Source organism: Gekko japonicus, unplaced genomic scaffold (assembly GCF_001447785.1).
Source record: "Gekko japonicus isolate JY-2015 unplaced genomic scaffold, Gekko_japonicus_V1.1 scaffold77, whole genome shotgun sequence".
NCBI classification, from domain to species: Eukaryota; Metazoa; Chordata; class Lepidosauria; order Squamata; family Gekkonidae; genus Gekko; species Gekko japonicus.
The window spans coordinates 1,864,431-1,878,983 of NW_015161405.1; the positions used below are offsets into that span (position 1 = coordinate 1,864,431).

Here is a 14,553-nt window from a genome sequence, read left to right on the forward strand (position 1 = left end):
TCATGACGCAGATGCAGGCAATGGCAAACTACCTCTGAACATCCCTTGCCTTCAAGTCCCACTACAGGTTGCCAGAAGGCAGCTAGACTTGATGGCAAAAAAAAAAAATAATCAAAAAAATTCCTTGAGGAATTACTTTTGTTTTATATTTTGAAGAGAGAAAAAAGTAGTAAAATACTTTGGACTATATTTTTTCCTCACTTGGTAGTTTCCAAAAGATTAATCTAGAGCAGCTCATTTTTTTCACTGTTTGTGCTATATTCTATACCAGGGGTGGCCAAACTTGCTTAACATAACAGCCACACAGAATAAATGTCAGATATTTGAGAGCCACAAGACATGAACAAATATTACACACACGTTTTTATTGAAAAATACGCAAATTTGCTTTTTATTAACATTAAATTAGACTGTGTGAAAGAGCTGCATGCGGCTCCCGAGCTGCAGTTTGGCCACCCCTGTTCTATACAGCTTACAGACTGACATCTATCACCTCCTCCTCCTTCTGTCTTTCTGTATTCAACTTCTCCTGTACAGAACATACTTGAGAAGAAGGGGACTTTCACAAGCCCCTTGTCCATGATACTATTATGGAGCACTTCTTACATAACCACAATCTAGTGACTGAAGTTCTGGTTGAAAAGGTAGGATGCCAGCCAAATACCTGTCCAATTAGGGCTTCCATCATCCAAGTCAATCAGAGATCCTTCTGATCTGCTCCATGAAATCTCCTTCATACGACAGGAAGCAGACATTTTTCTTCCTAATAGATTTAAGACATGTTAGCTTACAAAGCGAGAAATGTCAGAAACAACAAAACACAAATCTTGTATCTACTACTACTACTATTATTATTATTGTTATTTACAGTCCACCTTTCTCACTGAGACTCAGGGCAGATTACATAGTGTAAACAATCAACAGGATGGGACATCTAATGAACAATACAATAGGGTCTGGACTACAGCAATCTGAAAACAAACAGAAACCTCAAACAAAGATGAAACAAAGCATGAGCTTTTAAACATGATACATCAAGTGGTATAGAAACTACCTAGTCTGGAGCCAGGGGTGGCACCAGAGGGGGGCAGGGGGGCCAGCACCACTCCAGCCACTGCCCCCTATTGCTGGACACGTCATTATTTGAAGGAAGGGCAAGTTTCACATGTACAAAAGCATCCACATGTTATTGATGCAGGCTTTTGATGGTTCACCTGCAGCTCTAGAGCCAACAAAGGCTTTTTGCAGAACCTATGGACACACACTTCAAGATGCCAGCAGGCCAGTGACAGCCTTGGAAAGGTGAAAAGGGAATTGCTAAGGGTGAGGGTAGATTAGAGCCTGTTGATTTTTCTGAACCCTCCTTGGTATCAATCAGCCAGGCTATATTTTGTTGCTTTGTTTGTTTCAACAGGACAAAGACAATTAAGTCCCATCAGGCAAGAAGGCAAAGCTTAGCCCTCCTGTAGGGTGTTGATATGACATGCGGCAGTCACTGAGCATTTGACTTCTAAGTCTCCATGCAAACCTGTGTCTCTCAACCTCTGACGTAAATCTGCCCTCAAGGTTCCTCCTCAAGTAATAAACTTTCAATTTCACAGATTTCCCACTTTTCTGTCAAATACCAGCCTTTTGATGTTCAAAGGGTCCCATGTTATCCAAAGTGGGATGAAAGCAGGGTAACTGGCCTGGCTCTAGAGTCAGTTTTAGATTTCACAGAGCGCTGGCATTTTGTTTCTCTCTGCTAGCTGGGATAGACTGCACATCTCTGCTTCAAGAGATTGTCCTGGTCTCCATGTTTCTCATATTCACGTCTAAAGGTAACTTCTGCTCCAAATTGGAGACGTTTCTGTTAAGTTCTGCTAGACTGTTACTTTGGTATGTGATTCTGTTTGGGTTTGCTTAGGAATATGCTATGTAATTTTGTCTTTGCTTTGGTCTAGTATAATAAGCACTCCTTAGAACTAACTTAGAACCCTTTACATTTTTATGTGGTTTACTTAGGAAGTTCTGTTGTTTGGAGAATTCTTTTGGAAATTCACAGAAATGTTCTTTATTCTCTTGGGACTGATTTGCATCAGGTCTAAATCTCTAAACCTCGTATTTGGTGGAATATACATAAGATGTATCTTTTCTTTTAGCCCACATTCCTTTATCAGCTGATACTTACTTCTGGGTGACCCCCTCCCCCGAACAAATGTAAAAATAATGAGAAATATAAAACCACAAAGTTGGAAGGTATCCCCCAGGGTCATCTAGTCCAACCCCCTGCACAATGCAGGAAATTCACAAACACCTCCCCCCCACACACACCCAGTGACTCCTGCTCCATGCCCAGATGATGGCGAAAATACCCTCCAGGATCCCTGGCCAAACTGTCCTGGAGAAAATTGCCTCCTGACTCCAACGTGGTGATCAGCATTTCCCTGGGCGTATAACAAAGGACCACAAGAACTAAGCACAGATGCAACCCTCCCTCTCATGAACTGGCTAAGTCACAGAATCAGCATTGCTGTCAGATGGCCATCTAGCTGCTGCTTAAAAACCTCCAAAGAAGGAGAGCCAAGCACCTCCCAAGGAAGCCTGTTCCACTGAGGAACCATCTATCTATAAGAAAGTTCTTCCTAATGCTTAGCCAAAAACTTTTTTTATTTAATTTCAACCTGTTGGTTCTGGTCTGATCTTCTGAGGCACCAGAAAACAATTCCATGCCATCCTCTATATGACAGCTCCCTGTACCCTGTCATATTCCGGCCACTGTCTGGGAAGCTTTTTTCACCTCTATTTTCACAAATGGAAATGGAAATACTCAAGAAGGTAGGCTGATATTACCATTGGGTGTGAAGGAATGGTCCCTGGTAACAGCAAGTGAGACTACGACTTTAATTAAACAACAACAAATAAAGGGAAAGTACCTGGGCCTGATTTAATACCAGCAGAACTATTTAAAATTGACCCAGAATGGTGGGCACAGATTTTGCCTGCTTTTTTCACTGAAATAAACAAGAAGGGGAATATACCCGAAGTCTGGTGCAGTGCAATAATTGTTCCAATTTATATAAAAAAAGGACCCGACAGACCCAATGAATTACCATCCAGTAAGCTTGCTATCCACTATAGGAAAACTTTATGCTGCAATGCTTCTTAAAAAGCTGGAATCTTGGACTGAAGGAAATAATATTTTGGGAAATGGACAGGCTGGTTTTTAAAAAGAAACAAGTACCATCGACCATTGCCTTACCCTCCAGTTCTTGGTTGATAAATACACGAGTTCTGGAGAAGGCATGTTGTCAACTGCCTTCATGGACCTAAAATCAGCACTTGATACAATCTCTTGACCTCGGATATGTGAAAAGCTGAAGAAATACGGCACTGAACCACATTTCCTTTACTTAATTAAACAGCTGTAGCACCATCCCTCCATTCAGGTTAGATGCGGGGAGTTAGGACAGCTATCAGACTCATGTTCAGTATAGGGTCTACTAAGACCCCTAGATCCTTTTCACACATATTACTTTCCTACCTAAATGCAGACCTTTACATTTATCTCCACTTAAATTCATTTTATTTGTTTCAACCCAAATTTCCAGCCTGTCAAGATCATCCTGTATCCTGATTATGTCTTCTGCCATATTTGCTACCCCTCCCAATTAAGGATCATCTGCAAATTTAATACGCATTCCCTCTATCCCTTCGGAGCTGCGGTGGCTCAAGTGGTTAAGACGCTGAACTGGAGGCTGTGGAAGGTCAGTAGTTCAGCAGTTCGAGACCCGGGTGCCGCAAGACGGGGTGAGCTCCTGTCTCTAGTTCCAGCTCCTGCCAACCTAGCAGTTCGAAAGCAAGAAATTGCAAGTAGATAAATAGGGACCACTTCGGTTGGAAGGTAACAACGTTCCGTGCGCCTTGGTGTTTAGTCATGCCGGCCACATGACCACGGAAACATCTTCGGACAGCGCTGGCTCTTCGGCTTTGAAACGGAGATGAGCACCGCAATCCTAGAGTCGGACTCGACTGGCTTTCGAGCAAGGGAGACCTTTACCTTTACCTATCCCTTCATCCAAATAACTGATAAAGATGTTGAACAAAACAGGTCCCAGGACAGATCCCTGAGGCACTCCACTTGTCACTCTCCTCGAAGGAACCATTAACAACCACTCTTTGGGTGCGATCTGTCAACCAGTTACAGATCCATATAACAGTAATAAGATCCAAGCCACACTTTACCAACTTGTCAGCAAGAATACTATGTGAAACCTTATCAAAAGCTTTACTGAAATCAAGATAAACTATGTCTACTCCCTGATCCAGCAAGGTAGTAACTTTCGCCAAAAAACAACAATAACAACAGATAAGGCATGACTTGTTCTTGAGAAACCCATGCTGGCTCTTAGTAATCACAGCCATCCTTTCTAAATGCTCAAGGACTGACAGACTGATGATTTGTTCTAAAACTTTTCCAGATATAGACATCAAGCTGATGGGTCCATAGTTACCTGGATCCTCCTTTTCCCCCTTCTTGAAGATGGGGACATTTGCCCACCTCCAGTCTTTTGGCACCTCAACTGTTTGCCAAGAATTCTTAAAAATAATGGCTAGAGGCTCAGAAATTACATTCACAAGTTCTTTTAGTACCTTTGGATGCAATACATCAGGCCCTGAGTTCTTAGTTTCATTTAAAGAAACTAGGTCAGAGGTGTCAAACCTACAGCCCATGGGCCAGAACCAGCCTGCACAGGACTTTAATCTGGCCCACAACTGGGGCTGTCTTCTCTCTCCCCTTCACCCCCACCTCTGCTGTATTCACCCTTCTAAGCTTGAGCTGCCGCTAAGTGTAGGCAGTACAGGGTGGGGCTGCCTCTGAGTGCAGGGAGCAGAGGGCAGGGCTGCCAAATTTCACAGCTCACTCAGCTTTTGAATGTGTTCCTCTCTGCCTCCTAGCCACCTCCTCACATGTAGGAGCCCCAGGGCAACCTTCTGCTGTGATCCTTATGCTTCTTCTTGTTGTTTTGTTTTTAAAATTGCACTGCCAAATCCCAGTATTTCCTTACTTGGAGAGTCACTTCCAATTTGAGTGGCAGGGGGAAGCTTGCAATGATCAGCCACTTAATGTTTTTCCCTGAGTTCTATGCTCAGAGCATTTATATTTTTAGGTTATATTTTTAGTTTCTGCTGTGATCCTTGTGCTTTGTCATGATGCTTTATTTCAAAAAATGCATTGCCAAATCCCAGTATTCCACCATCTTTCCATTTTAGGCAGGCATATTTTAAGGAGGGAGTTGTTTGGAACCAACCACAGTTAAAATATAGAGTTCTACAAACTCAAGGAACTCCAGTTTTGCAGAGAAATATTAGTTTTAATACACACACCCTTCCTAATGTTGGGCTCCAATGGAATATCTCCACTACCTGACATTACATTTTATGACGCACATGGCCCAGCCTGACAAAGTCCCATTCATGTCAGATCCAGCCCTCATAACAAATAAGTTAGATGTCCCTGAACTAGGTGTTTATGTACTACCCCATGCCGATCCTGGGCTGCAACTCCCTTCCCTCATCATGTGTTCTTTTTTTTCTTTTTTTTGCCATGCTGAGCACCATTTCCCACTCAAGAGAAGACTAAGGAAAAATTGGAATGGAGCAGTTATCCCCTCTCAACACCACCAGTTATAATTTCACTTCCTGTTTCTGCAATGGGCCTACCATATCCTTGCTCTTTTTCTTACTTTGAACATAACAAACCTTTTAATGTTGTTTTTAGCATCTCTCGCTAGCCTAAGCTCATACTGAGGTTTAGTTTTTTTCACACTCTCCCTACAAGCATTGGTTATTTGTTTATATTCATCCTTGGCTATAAATCCCTCCTAAATGAGTCTTCTTTAATTTCTCAAATCTTTAGAAAGCTGTTTATGGAGCCACCTTGGCTTCTTTAGGCTCCTCTCATAGGAATCATTTGTGATGTGCCTTCAATATTTCACTTTTAAGAAACTCTAGCTGGGTTTCCAGTCTATGGCGGCGCGCTGAGCAGTCACACCTCCCGGGGTGAAGCTACACTCTGGCCGGAGGGGGTGCGCAGGATCGTCACCCCTTCAGGGACCCGGCTGAAGGGGCACTGGCCATGGGACTCTCGAGGGGTTGCCTCTTCGCTGGCGCGATGCCGGGGAATTGAGGCACCTCTCCGTCCTTAAGGTTCTTCATGCTATGAGACCGAATGGAACCAAGCGACGCTGACCAGGGCAAGCGCAGGAGGTCGAGCAAAAGAAACAGAGCTTAAACAAGGTCTGAGGACCAACTATGAACGTGAGTTCAATCTAAGCGTTTAAATAAAAGGAAAAGAAAGCTCCCCAAACCCCACACGGAACAGAAAGTGAGGCGAGCAGGGGAGGGACACCTCCCAAACGCACGTACTTAAAAGCAAATTGGAGGGGGGGAGCAGAATAAAAAGTGAATAAAACTGTTAAGAAAGACTTACCAAGGTGAGTTCGAGTGTACAAGCACATATCCAGAGACTTTTAAAATATCGGTTAAAGTAAACAATCCACAAAGATGGCGGGGAACAGGACAGAAAAAGAGAAATTTTTAAAAGCGAAAGGGATGAATCGCTTCAAAACTGAACCACCTACCTAGGTGGTTCATCCGTTCGGTCCATATCATCGTTGGCCGTAGGATCGGCAGTGCGTCTTGCCGCCAGCGCATCCCCAGCCCCCAGCCGAACTGCGCATGCGTGAGCCTCCCCCTCCCGAGTGTCCCTACCTCCCCGGCATCTGATCGTGCCGGGGAGCAACGGTGCGCAGTGTACGGGATCCATGGGATCCCGCCCACGCGTCTCTTTTTTGGTGCGGCTCTATTTAGCCGCACTTTGCCGGGTGTTTTCCCTGTCGTGTGGCAGGGGCCCTGGTCAATCAATAAAGAGTCTCTACTCCAGTTCTTAGTAGTGATTTGGACCACTTCTTTGAACCCAGCTAAAATTTGTAATTTTCCTGTCAGATTCAAACAATCAAGCTTTTGTCACCAGTATAAATAGTGTAACACCAGCACAGCTCACCACGACAGGTGGAAGGACAACCCCCCCCCTCATATATTATTGTAATGGTATTTTTCAGAATCAGTGTATTTTACAGACTGCCCATCACCAAACCAAAACATTCATCTGATATTACAAAAGCATGAAGTCATCAGGCTTTCTTGTCTCATTTAACATAAAAAAGCCTTTCAAGAGACACTTGGATCCAGATGGCTTGATTTTTATTGCTAAGGCTCTATTAACCCTAGTAAAATATTTCTGACCTAAACTGATAGGAGATGTGGGAAGCTGGTACTATGAAGCATCTCCTGGAATTTGATCTATTTCTTTTGTGCCATTAGATCCATTTCATAGTAAAGGTTCTATTTGATATAATGTGATGAGTAGTCCATAGTACAGAGCAAAAAAGTGAGAAAGAACGGGAAGAATGATGTGCCAGTGCTTTCTTGGGATGCTAAGAGCTTGCTGAGAATAAAAGGCTCCACAATAAAAACAGCAAACTACTCTTGGTATGCAGTACTCTGGCGTTCTGTGCAGGAAAAACAGGATGTTGAGCCATGCTGTCACTGACTTCTGTGATAGACCCAGGTTTGAATCTCTGCTCTGACACGGAAGCTTATTGGGTGACCTGGTCAGGCCAGTCTCACACTTTCAGCCTAACCTACCTCACAAGGCTGTGGTAAGGATAAAATGGAGGAAAGGAGAACAATGTAAGTTGCTTTGGGTCTTCACTGGGGAGGAAAGAAGTGGTATAAGTGACATAAATAAACTTAAGAAAGAAATGGGACAGCACATCAGAAAGCAGAAAAAACAGCTGATTAAAGCAAAATGCTGGAGTCAGGTAACAAAAAATGATTATATGTGCAGGGGGGTACTGAAAGACAGCATTAATATAAAGACCTGTTCCTTACATATGTTTTATAAAATTTAGGAAAAGATACAGAGCAAACCATTTCCCAGATTCCTCTTTGGGATTTTTTAATACAGTCCTGCCTTTATATTCTTGTGCACGAAGGCATCAGTGTGTGTACCCACACACATTCACCTCTACTCATTATCTCTCCTTGCAAGTGTGTCACCAACTGGTGTGAAGAATGCACAGTAAGAACCAAACTGGACGTTACAGATGGCAGAAGTCAAGGCACAAGGGCCAGAACCAACTCACTGTCATGCATATGAATGGGAAAGCTTACCTTGAAGGCACTCCATTCAGCTCCGGAGCACCGGGAGGGTGGAAGAGGAGCATTTGGGTTCCCTCTTCTACCATTTGTGCCCGTAGAAATGGCCACAGGGGCCCTGTTTTTCCTTTTTCTGAGAAAAAGTGTTCTGGAACTGAATGGAACAATGGAGTGTTTCCCCATCATACATGTGACAATGAGTCAGGTGGAGCACCTGTGTCCCAACACATGTCACCTGTAATGTCTAGTTTGGCTCTAATTAATACAAGAAGCTTCAACGGGTTTGTTTGTTCTTAACCGGATTTGAACAGTTGATTTTCTAGAATGTCATTTGGAATGGGATAAGACTTTTAGTAAGACTAATACTTTCACCATAAGGCACGATTCCCCATATTACCATTCACACCACAGTCCCAGGGCCCTAAATTGACAGAACACACACAAACACACAAGTAAAGTGTCCTACATCAAGTGCCTGCCAAGCAAATACTGAAAGCAAGTAAGCCGAGCATCATCTCATTTTGGAAATAAAATTATTTTCAGTTCATTTGAGAAGACTGCACCCAAATTGACTTTGCCAGCCATGTAACTTGTTATATTTGCTTGTTATATTTCAGTGCAGCCTTTCAACTCAATCAAAAAAACCCCAAAGTAGCATTAGGAAACATGGTGCCAAATGTCGCTGTCCAACACACAACTGCATGTGTATCTTATTTATATATGATAGTCTACTTAAATACAGGTTTCTCTTCTCTTACGAACTCTTTTGTAAACTGTTATGTAAGGCACAAAAAACAAAAATCTTAGCCAAAGTTTACTGGGTGGGGGGCGCTGTGGCTCGGTGTTAGAGCACCTACTTGGCATGCAGAAGGTCTCAGGTTCAGTCCCTGGCATCTCCAGCTAAAAGGATCAGGTGTGAGAGACTTCTGCCTGAGAATCTGGAGAGCTGTTGCCAATGTGAGTAGACAATACTGACCCTGATAGGCCAAGGGTCTGATTCAGTATAAGGCAGCTTCCTGTGCTGTCCCTCATTTTTTCTTTCTTTGGCCAAGTTCTTTCCCCTGTTTTTAAATTCTTTTCCTGATTTATAAATAAGAACCATTGTGGTGTAATGGATTCAGGTCCAAATTCCCACTTCGACATAAAACATTCTGGGTGGCCACAGACTAGCCTCTCTCTTTCAGGCTGATCTAACTCACAGGGTTGTTATGAGAATAAAAGTGAGTTGAGGATAATTATATATGCTATCCAGTGGAGCTCTGGATAAATAAATGAATAATAAAGCTAATAAATGCTTCAACCATTTGTGGCTGTTTAAAACGGAGTGTTTTACATCATTCAAGCATTTGAGTGACACAGTTCCTGAGGGCATTTCAGGGGGAGTTCACTAGTACGACATTTAAAATCACAGAATTTACCTCAAATAGTAGAGTATGTTTCACATTTGCTGTTCACTTAGGAAGCTTTTAAAATAGATATGTCTTCAAAATGCAATTTCCAGTGGTTATTTTTACTCTTTGAGCACAGAGGAACACACATGAAGCTGCCTTATACTGAATCAGACCATCAGGCCATCTAGGTCAGTATTGTCTACTCAGACTGGCAGCAGCTCTCCGGGGTCTCAAGTTGAGGTCTGTCACATCACCCACTGCCTGAGGCTTTTAACTGGAGATGCCAGGGATTGAACCTGGGACCTTCTGCATGCAAAGCAGAGGCTCTTCCACTGAGGTACAGGTTGTTTTAAAATAAGATATTTGGTATACACAAGAATCTTGGCCTGGTAGATGAGCTCCGTCAAAGGGACTACACAATGAGGAAGCGTTCCTTGTGCTGGTCTAAACTTTTGAAGCGGATGGGTGCCACCAAGCTGACAAACTTGCTATCAAGATGGATGAAATAGACAGTACTGCCTCACAGTAGAAGATTATTTCCAAACTAGTGCAGCTAAAAACAGCAAGAGGCTCTTGGCCAGCTTGTGCCACTGTGACAATAATCCATCAACTCAACTGGCCTTTGCCAGAAGCTTCAACATCACTACATAAAATCCCTCAGGGCACCGCAATACAGACTGACCCAAATCTTCACAAAAGCTGACACTTGACAAAAGCTGAAGATGCTCCATGCAGACATTAGAACAAAGGTGTCAAACATAAGGCCCGGGGGCCAGAACTGGCCTGTCCAGGGCTCTTATGCGACCTGCGAGCGACTAGTGCAAGGGAGGGAACAGGAAACTGCTGGAGGAGGTGTGGGTGGAGCCACTCGGATTGTGGCTTCAGCGTGGTGGAACAACCTCATCTGCAGCAGTCAGGTAGTGCGGGAGTGTCTGCCCAGTGCTGCACCACTGGCTCTCCAGTTCACCCATTTGGGTTTCCTTTGCACCCCCTTCCCAGCCCATGGGGCCTTGCAGTGAGGATACACCAACTCAGAGCTTACCAGCTGCTATCCTTTATACAGTTTATATCTCCGGTACCTGGCAGTCATTTTATGGCACACATGGCCTGGCCTTCATAACAAATGAGTTTGCAGGGGTGGAAACTAGTCAGAGGGTCAAAAATACTGATTTTACTAACCAAAATTCCAAAATAACTGACCAAATACTGACAAATTACTGACAAATTTAATGATCCCTACCCTTGGGCCACCCTGGCTCAGGCACAGAACATCCGTCTTCATCAGATTACATTTCAATTGGCTCAGTCTGAGCCAACCAGTCATGGCTTGCAACGCCCAGTCCAGATCTTCCGGTGTAGAGTCAGACTGGCTGCCCAACAACAGATAGAGCTGGGTGTCATCCAGGTACTGGTGACATCCCAGCTCATGACTTCGGGCAATCTGGGCAAGGGGGTGCATGTAGATGTTAAATAACATTGGGGACAGCACCACCCCTTGGGGCACTCCACAGATCAGTGGCAATTCAGCTACAGAGTTTTTTGGATGACGTTTCCATTCTAGATCCTTTCCAGTCTGGTTTTCGCCCAGGCCACGGGACAGAGACGGCACTGGTCGCCCTCACGGATGACCTCCAGATGCATCTGAATTGGGGCGGATTGGCACTGATGTTGCTGTTGGACCTATCGGTGGTGTTCAACATGGTCGACCATCAGTTACTGATCCACTGCCTCGCCGACACTGGAATCCATGGGCCTGCCTTGCAATGGCTGGCTTCCTTCCTTCAGGGTCAAAGTGTGGCACTAGGGGAGCAGCTATCCCAAAGGCACCCACTGATCTGTGGAGTGCCCCAAGGGGTGGTGACCAAGACAGATGTCCTGTGCCTGAGCCAGGCGGCCCAAGGGTAGGGATCCTACTTCCGACCTTTGATGGGGCACCATTGGTGCCAGCATCCAAGGTTAGGAGCTTGGGAGTACTCCTGGATGCCTCACTAACAATGGAGGCCCAGGTAGCAAACACTGCCAAATCAGCCTTTTACCACCTCCGGCTGATTAGGCAGTTGGTTCCCTTCCTCGAATGCAACGACTTGGTGACAGTGATCCTATGTGGGAGCACAACCAGCCTGAGCTGAAGGCACTCCACTGGCTGCTGATAGCATACTGAATTCACTTCAAGGTACTGGTACTTACCTTTAAAGCCCTTTATGGTCAGGGGCCCACATGCCTGAGGGAACGCCTTTCCCCACACATTTCTCAGAGAACACTGCGCTCAGGGTCACAAAATCAATTGGCCTCCCAGGTCCTAAAGATGCCAGGCTGGCCACAACCAGGGCCAGGGCCTTCTTAGTGGTGGCTCCATACTAGTAGAATGAGCTTCCAGAAGAGATCAGGGCCCTCGGGGCCTTTTACAGTTCTGCAGGGCCAGCAAGATGGAGTTCTTCCACCAGGCCTTTGACTAAGGAGCCGCACCAAACAACATCAAATAACTGAGAAGTGACAGTGCCCTGGTCCTTGGCTTACCACCAACAGCCTGTGCGGTTGCCTAAATATAGAGACCAAGACAAGCCAACCATCAATATACATCATCTGATTACAACACTAGTATTGGTTCCGCCTTCTGTAAGCATTGTTATAAGTACCTGATCACTTACTAGTACTTTATGATAATGTAGTTTTATTATTTCTTTTAAGATTGTATATAATTTGTTACCTATATGTTTAATCTCTTTGTAAACTGCCCCGAGCACACTCCAGCGAGGTGGGCGGGGTATAAATTGAATAAATAAATAAAGTTATTCACTAACTCCTTCGTTTATCAACAGTTTTCTGCACTGCATCCACAAGCATTTTTTCCCTTGACCCCTTCTTCCATTGCTTTCTCAACTCATTCTAGCATGAGCTGTGCCATAATGAATCCCACAATATCCGTCACCTCTACTTTCATTGTCTCATGTTTTAAGAGGTTAATTATGTTTCTATACTTTGTGGAAGATTTCACCAAATCACTTTTACTCTTAGGAACAAAGTCCTTAAAGTACTTCATAACTCAACTGAAAACAATCTGTCTTCTCACTGTGAAGTTATCATGTTTCCTCAAAAAAGCAGTAATGAAACCAGAGAAACACAAACTGCATTCACAAAAATCAAAGAAATACTGACTTTAATGACCATTTTTCTAAAAAAACTGACAAATTACTGACCAAGTTGAAAAAACTGACTTTTACTGATTTTACTGAACGTTTTCCACCGCTGAGTTTGACACCTCTGCATTAGAACATCCCTAGCAAGCCCCCAAAGAGGAATGGCTAAGAAGTAGAGCAAAAATTGGTCAACAAAGAAACCTGGCATTGAGGACAGGATAATTACCAACATCTATAGGTCGGCATGCAGAGCTAGCAACAACAGAATATCAAACATTATCTTCCCCTGTTCACATATCTAGATTTTACCCCCCACAAAAAGGGATTAATGTAGCAGGGAAAAAACACTGGCCCACAAATTGCAGGGTGCCAGATAGTGTGACAACTTTAAAGGTGACAGTACCTACTAGATATGCACAAGAATGAATACAGTCAGTCCAAATATTGTACCATTAGATAACACTACTATTAGGCTCTCTCTGCTGATGCATTCCAGATAGTAATTTACAACTGACATGTGTTCATGAGTTGTGGCACCACTCCTTCAAGCATGTCTCCTACTACATAACAGGGGACTGCCCTAGAGGCCCTTGGAACATCATAGAGGACCTCTGGGATGATCTCCCATTACCCAACATGAATGGTGTTTTGAGGAAGCAGCAGAGTGCAAGATTCTCCAGTCAGTAGACTGGCCAACTGCCTGTCACTGGCAGCAGTTTCCCTGGCAGCCTGGGGCCTTGACAAGCACCAATCATACTAATCTCGAACACTGATTCCGTTGCTAGCTAATTTTGGGACACAGTTCAGGTCATTTGCATGGAAAATCACCATGGACTTAGCAATATGGTCAGGGACCTACATACCTGAGGAACCACCTTTCCCCACATGTTTCCCAGAGAGCACTGCAATCAGGGTCCCAAAATCGATTGGCCCTCCCCAGACCCAAAGATGCCAAGCTGGCTATAACCAGAGCCAGGGTTTTCTCGGTGGTGGCTCCTCTCTGGTGGAATGAGCTCCCAGAAGAGATCAGGGCCCTGCAGGACCTCATGCAGTTCCACAGGGCCTCCAAGATGGAGCTCTTCCACCAGACCTTCAATTAGGAGCCGCCCCAATAGAGAACCCTGTTCCCTGAAGTCATCAGGAACAGCCTGTGCTGGCTGCACAAAGGCTAGATCTATGGGTTGACCACTAGGATGGAATACTGAAGGTTGGCCGCCATCAGTTAATCTTCTAATAACTTATTAGTATCATTAATATTAACCTTTTAATGTTGGAATGTTTTATATGGTTTTAGCATTATTTAAATTGCTTACTTGTGTGTTTTTATTCTTTTATGTAAGCCACCCTGAGCCAGCCTCAGCTAGGAGGGCGGGGTATAAATCTGATAATAAAAAATATGTGTTACATGTTTTGCTATAATGATTTAATCTAACAACCTCAGCTTTGAGAAGGCTACAAATACTGAACGACTAGATCAAAGTAGAGTGCTTATGAAAGTTAACCAATAAACAAATTTAGAGTCCAGTGGCACCTTTAAGACCAACAAAGGTTTATTCAAGGTATGAGCTTTCATGTGCAAGGCTGGTCTCAAGTCTTTCAGATCTCATAGGAGATGCACAGTTTATACTTGCTGTTAAATTTGCAGACATGTCATTGTGAAACATCCTAATATTTGGGTGTACATTTAAGAATAGGACCTGAACCAATGATTATTATATCCCTTACCGATTATTCGCTTTATTCCAACCATGGGTCAAGTTGTCAGGATTTTAAAGCCAAATTGAGAGGAGTTCTTTGTTATCGGCCAGGATAAGATAACTTGC

At 43.9% G+C, this 14,553-nt stretch overlaps 1 protein-coding gene across 1 annotated transcript in view; it reads right to left on the reverse strand.

Annotated features, from left to right (window-relative positions):
- The window catches only part of MACC1 (metastasis associated in colon cancer 1), a 41,510-nt gene that overhangs the window by 17,681 nt on the left and 9,276 nt on the right, over positions 1-14,553 (reverse strand). Inside the window, exon 2 of the mRNA XM_015426150.1 lies at positions 665-763. Coding sequence (XP_015281636.1) covers positions 665-755 — 91 coding nt within the window. The 5' untranslated portion in view covers positions 756-763. The remainder of the gene's footprint in view (positions 1-664; positions 764-14,553) is intronic.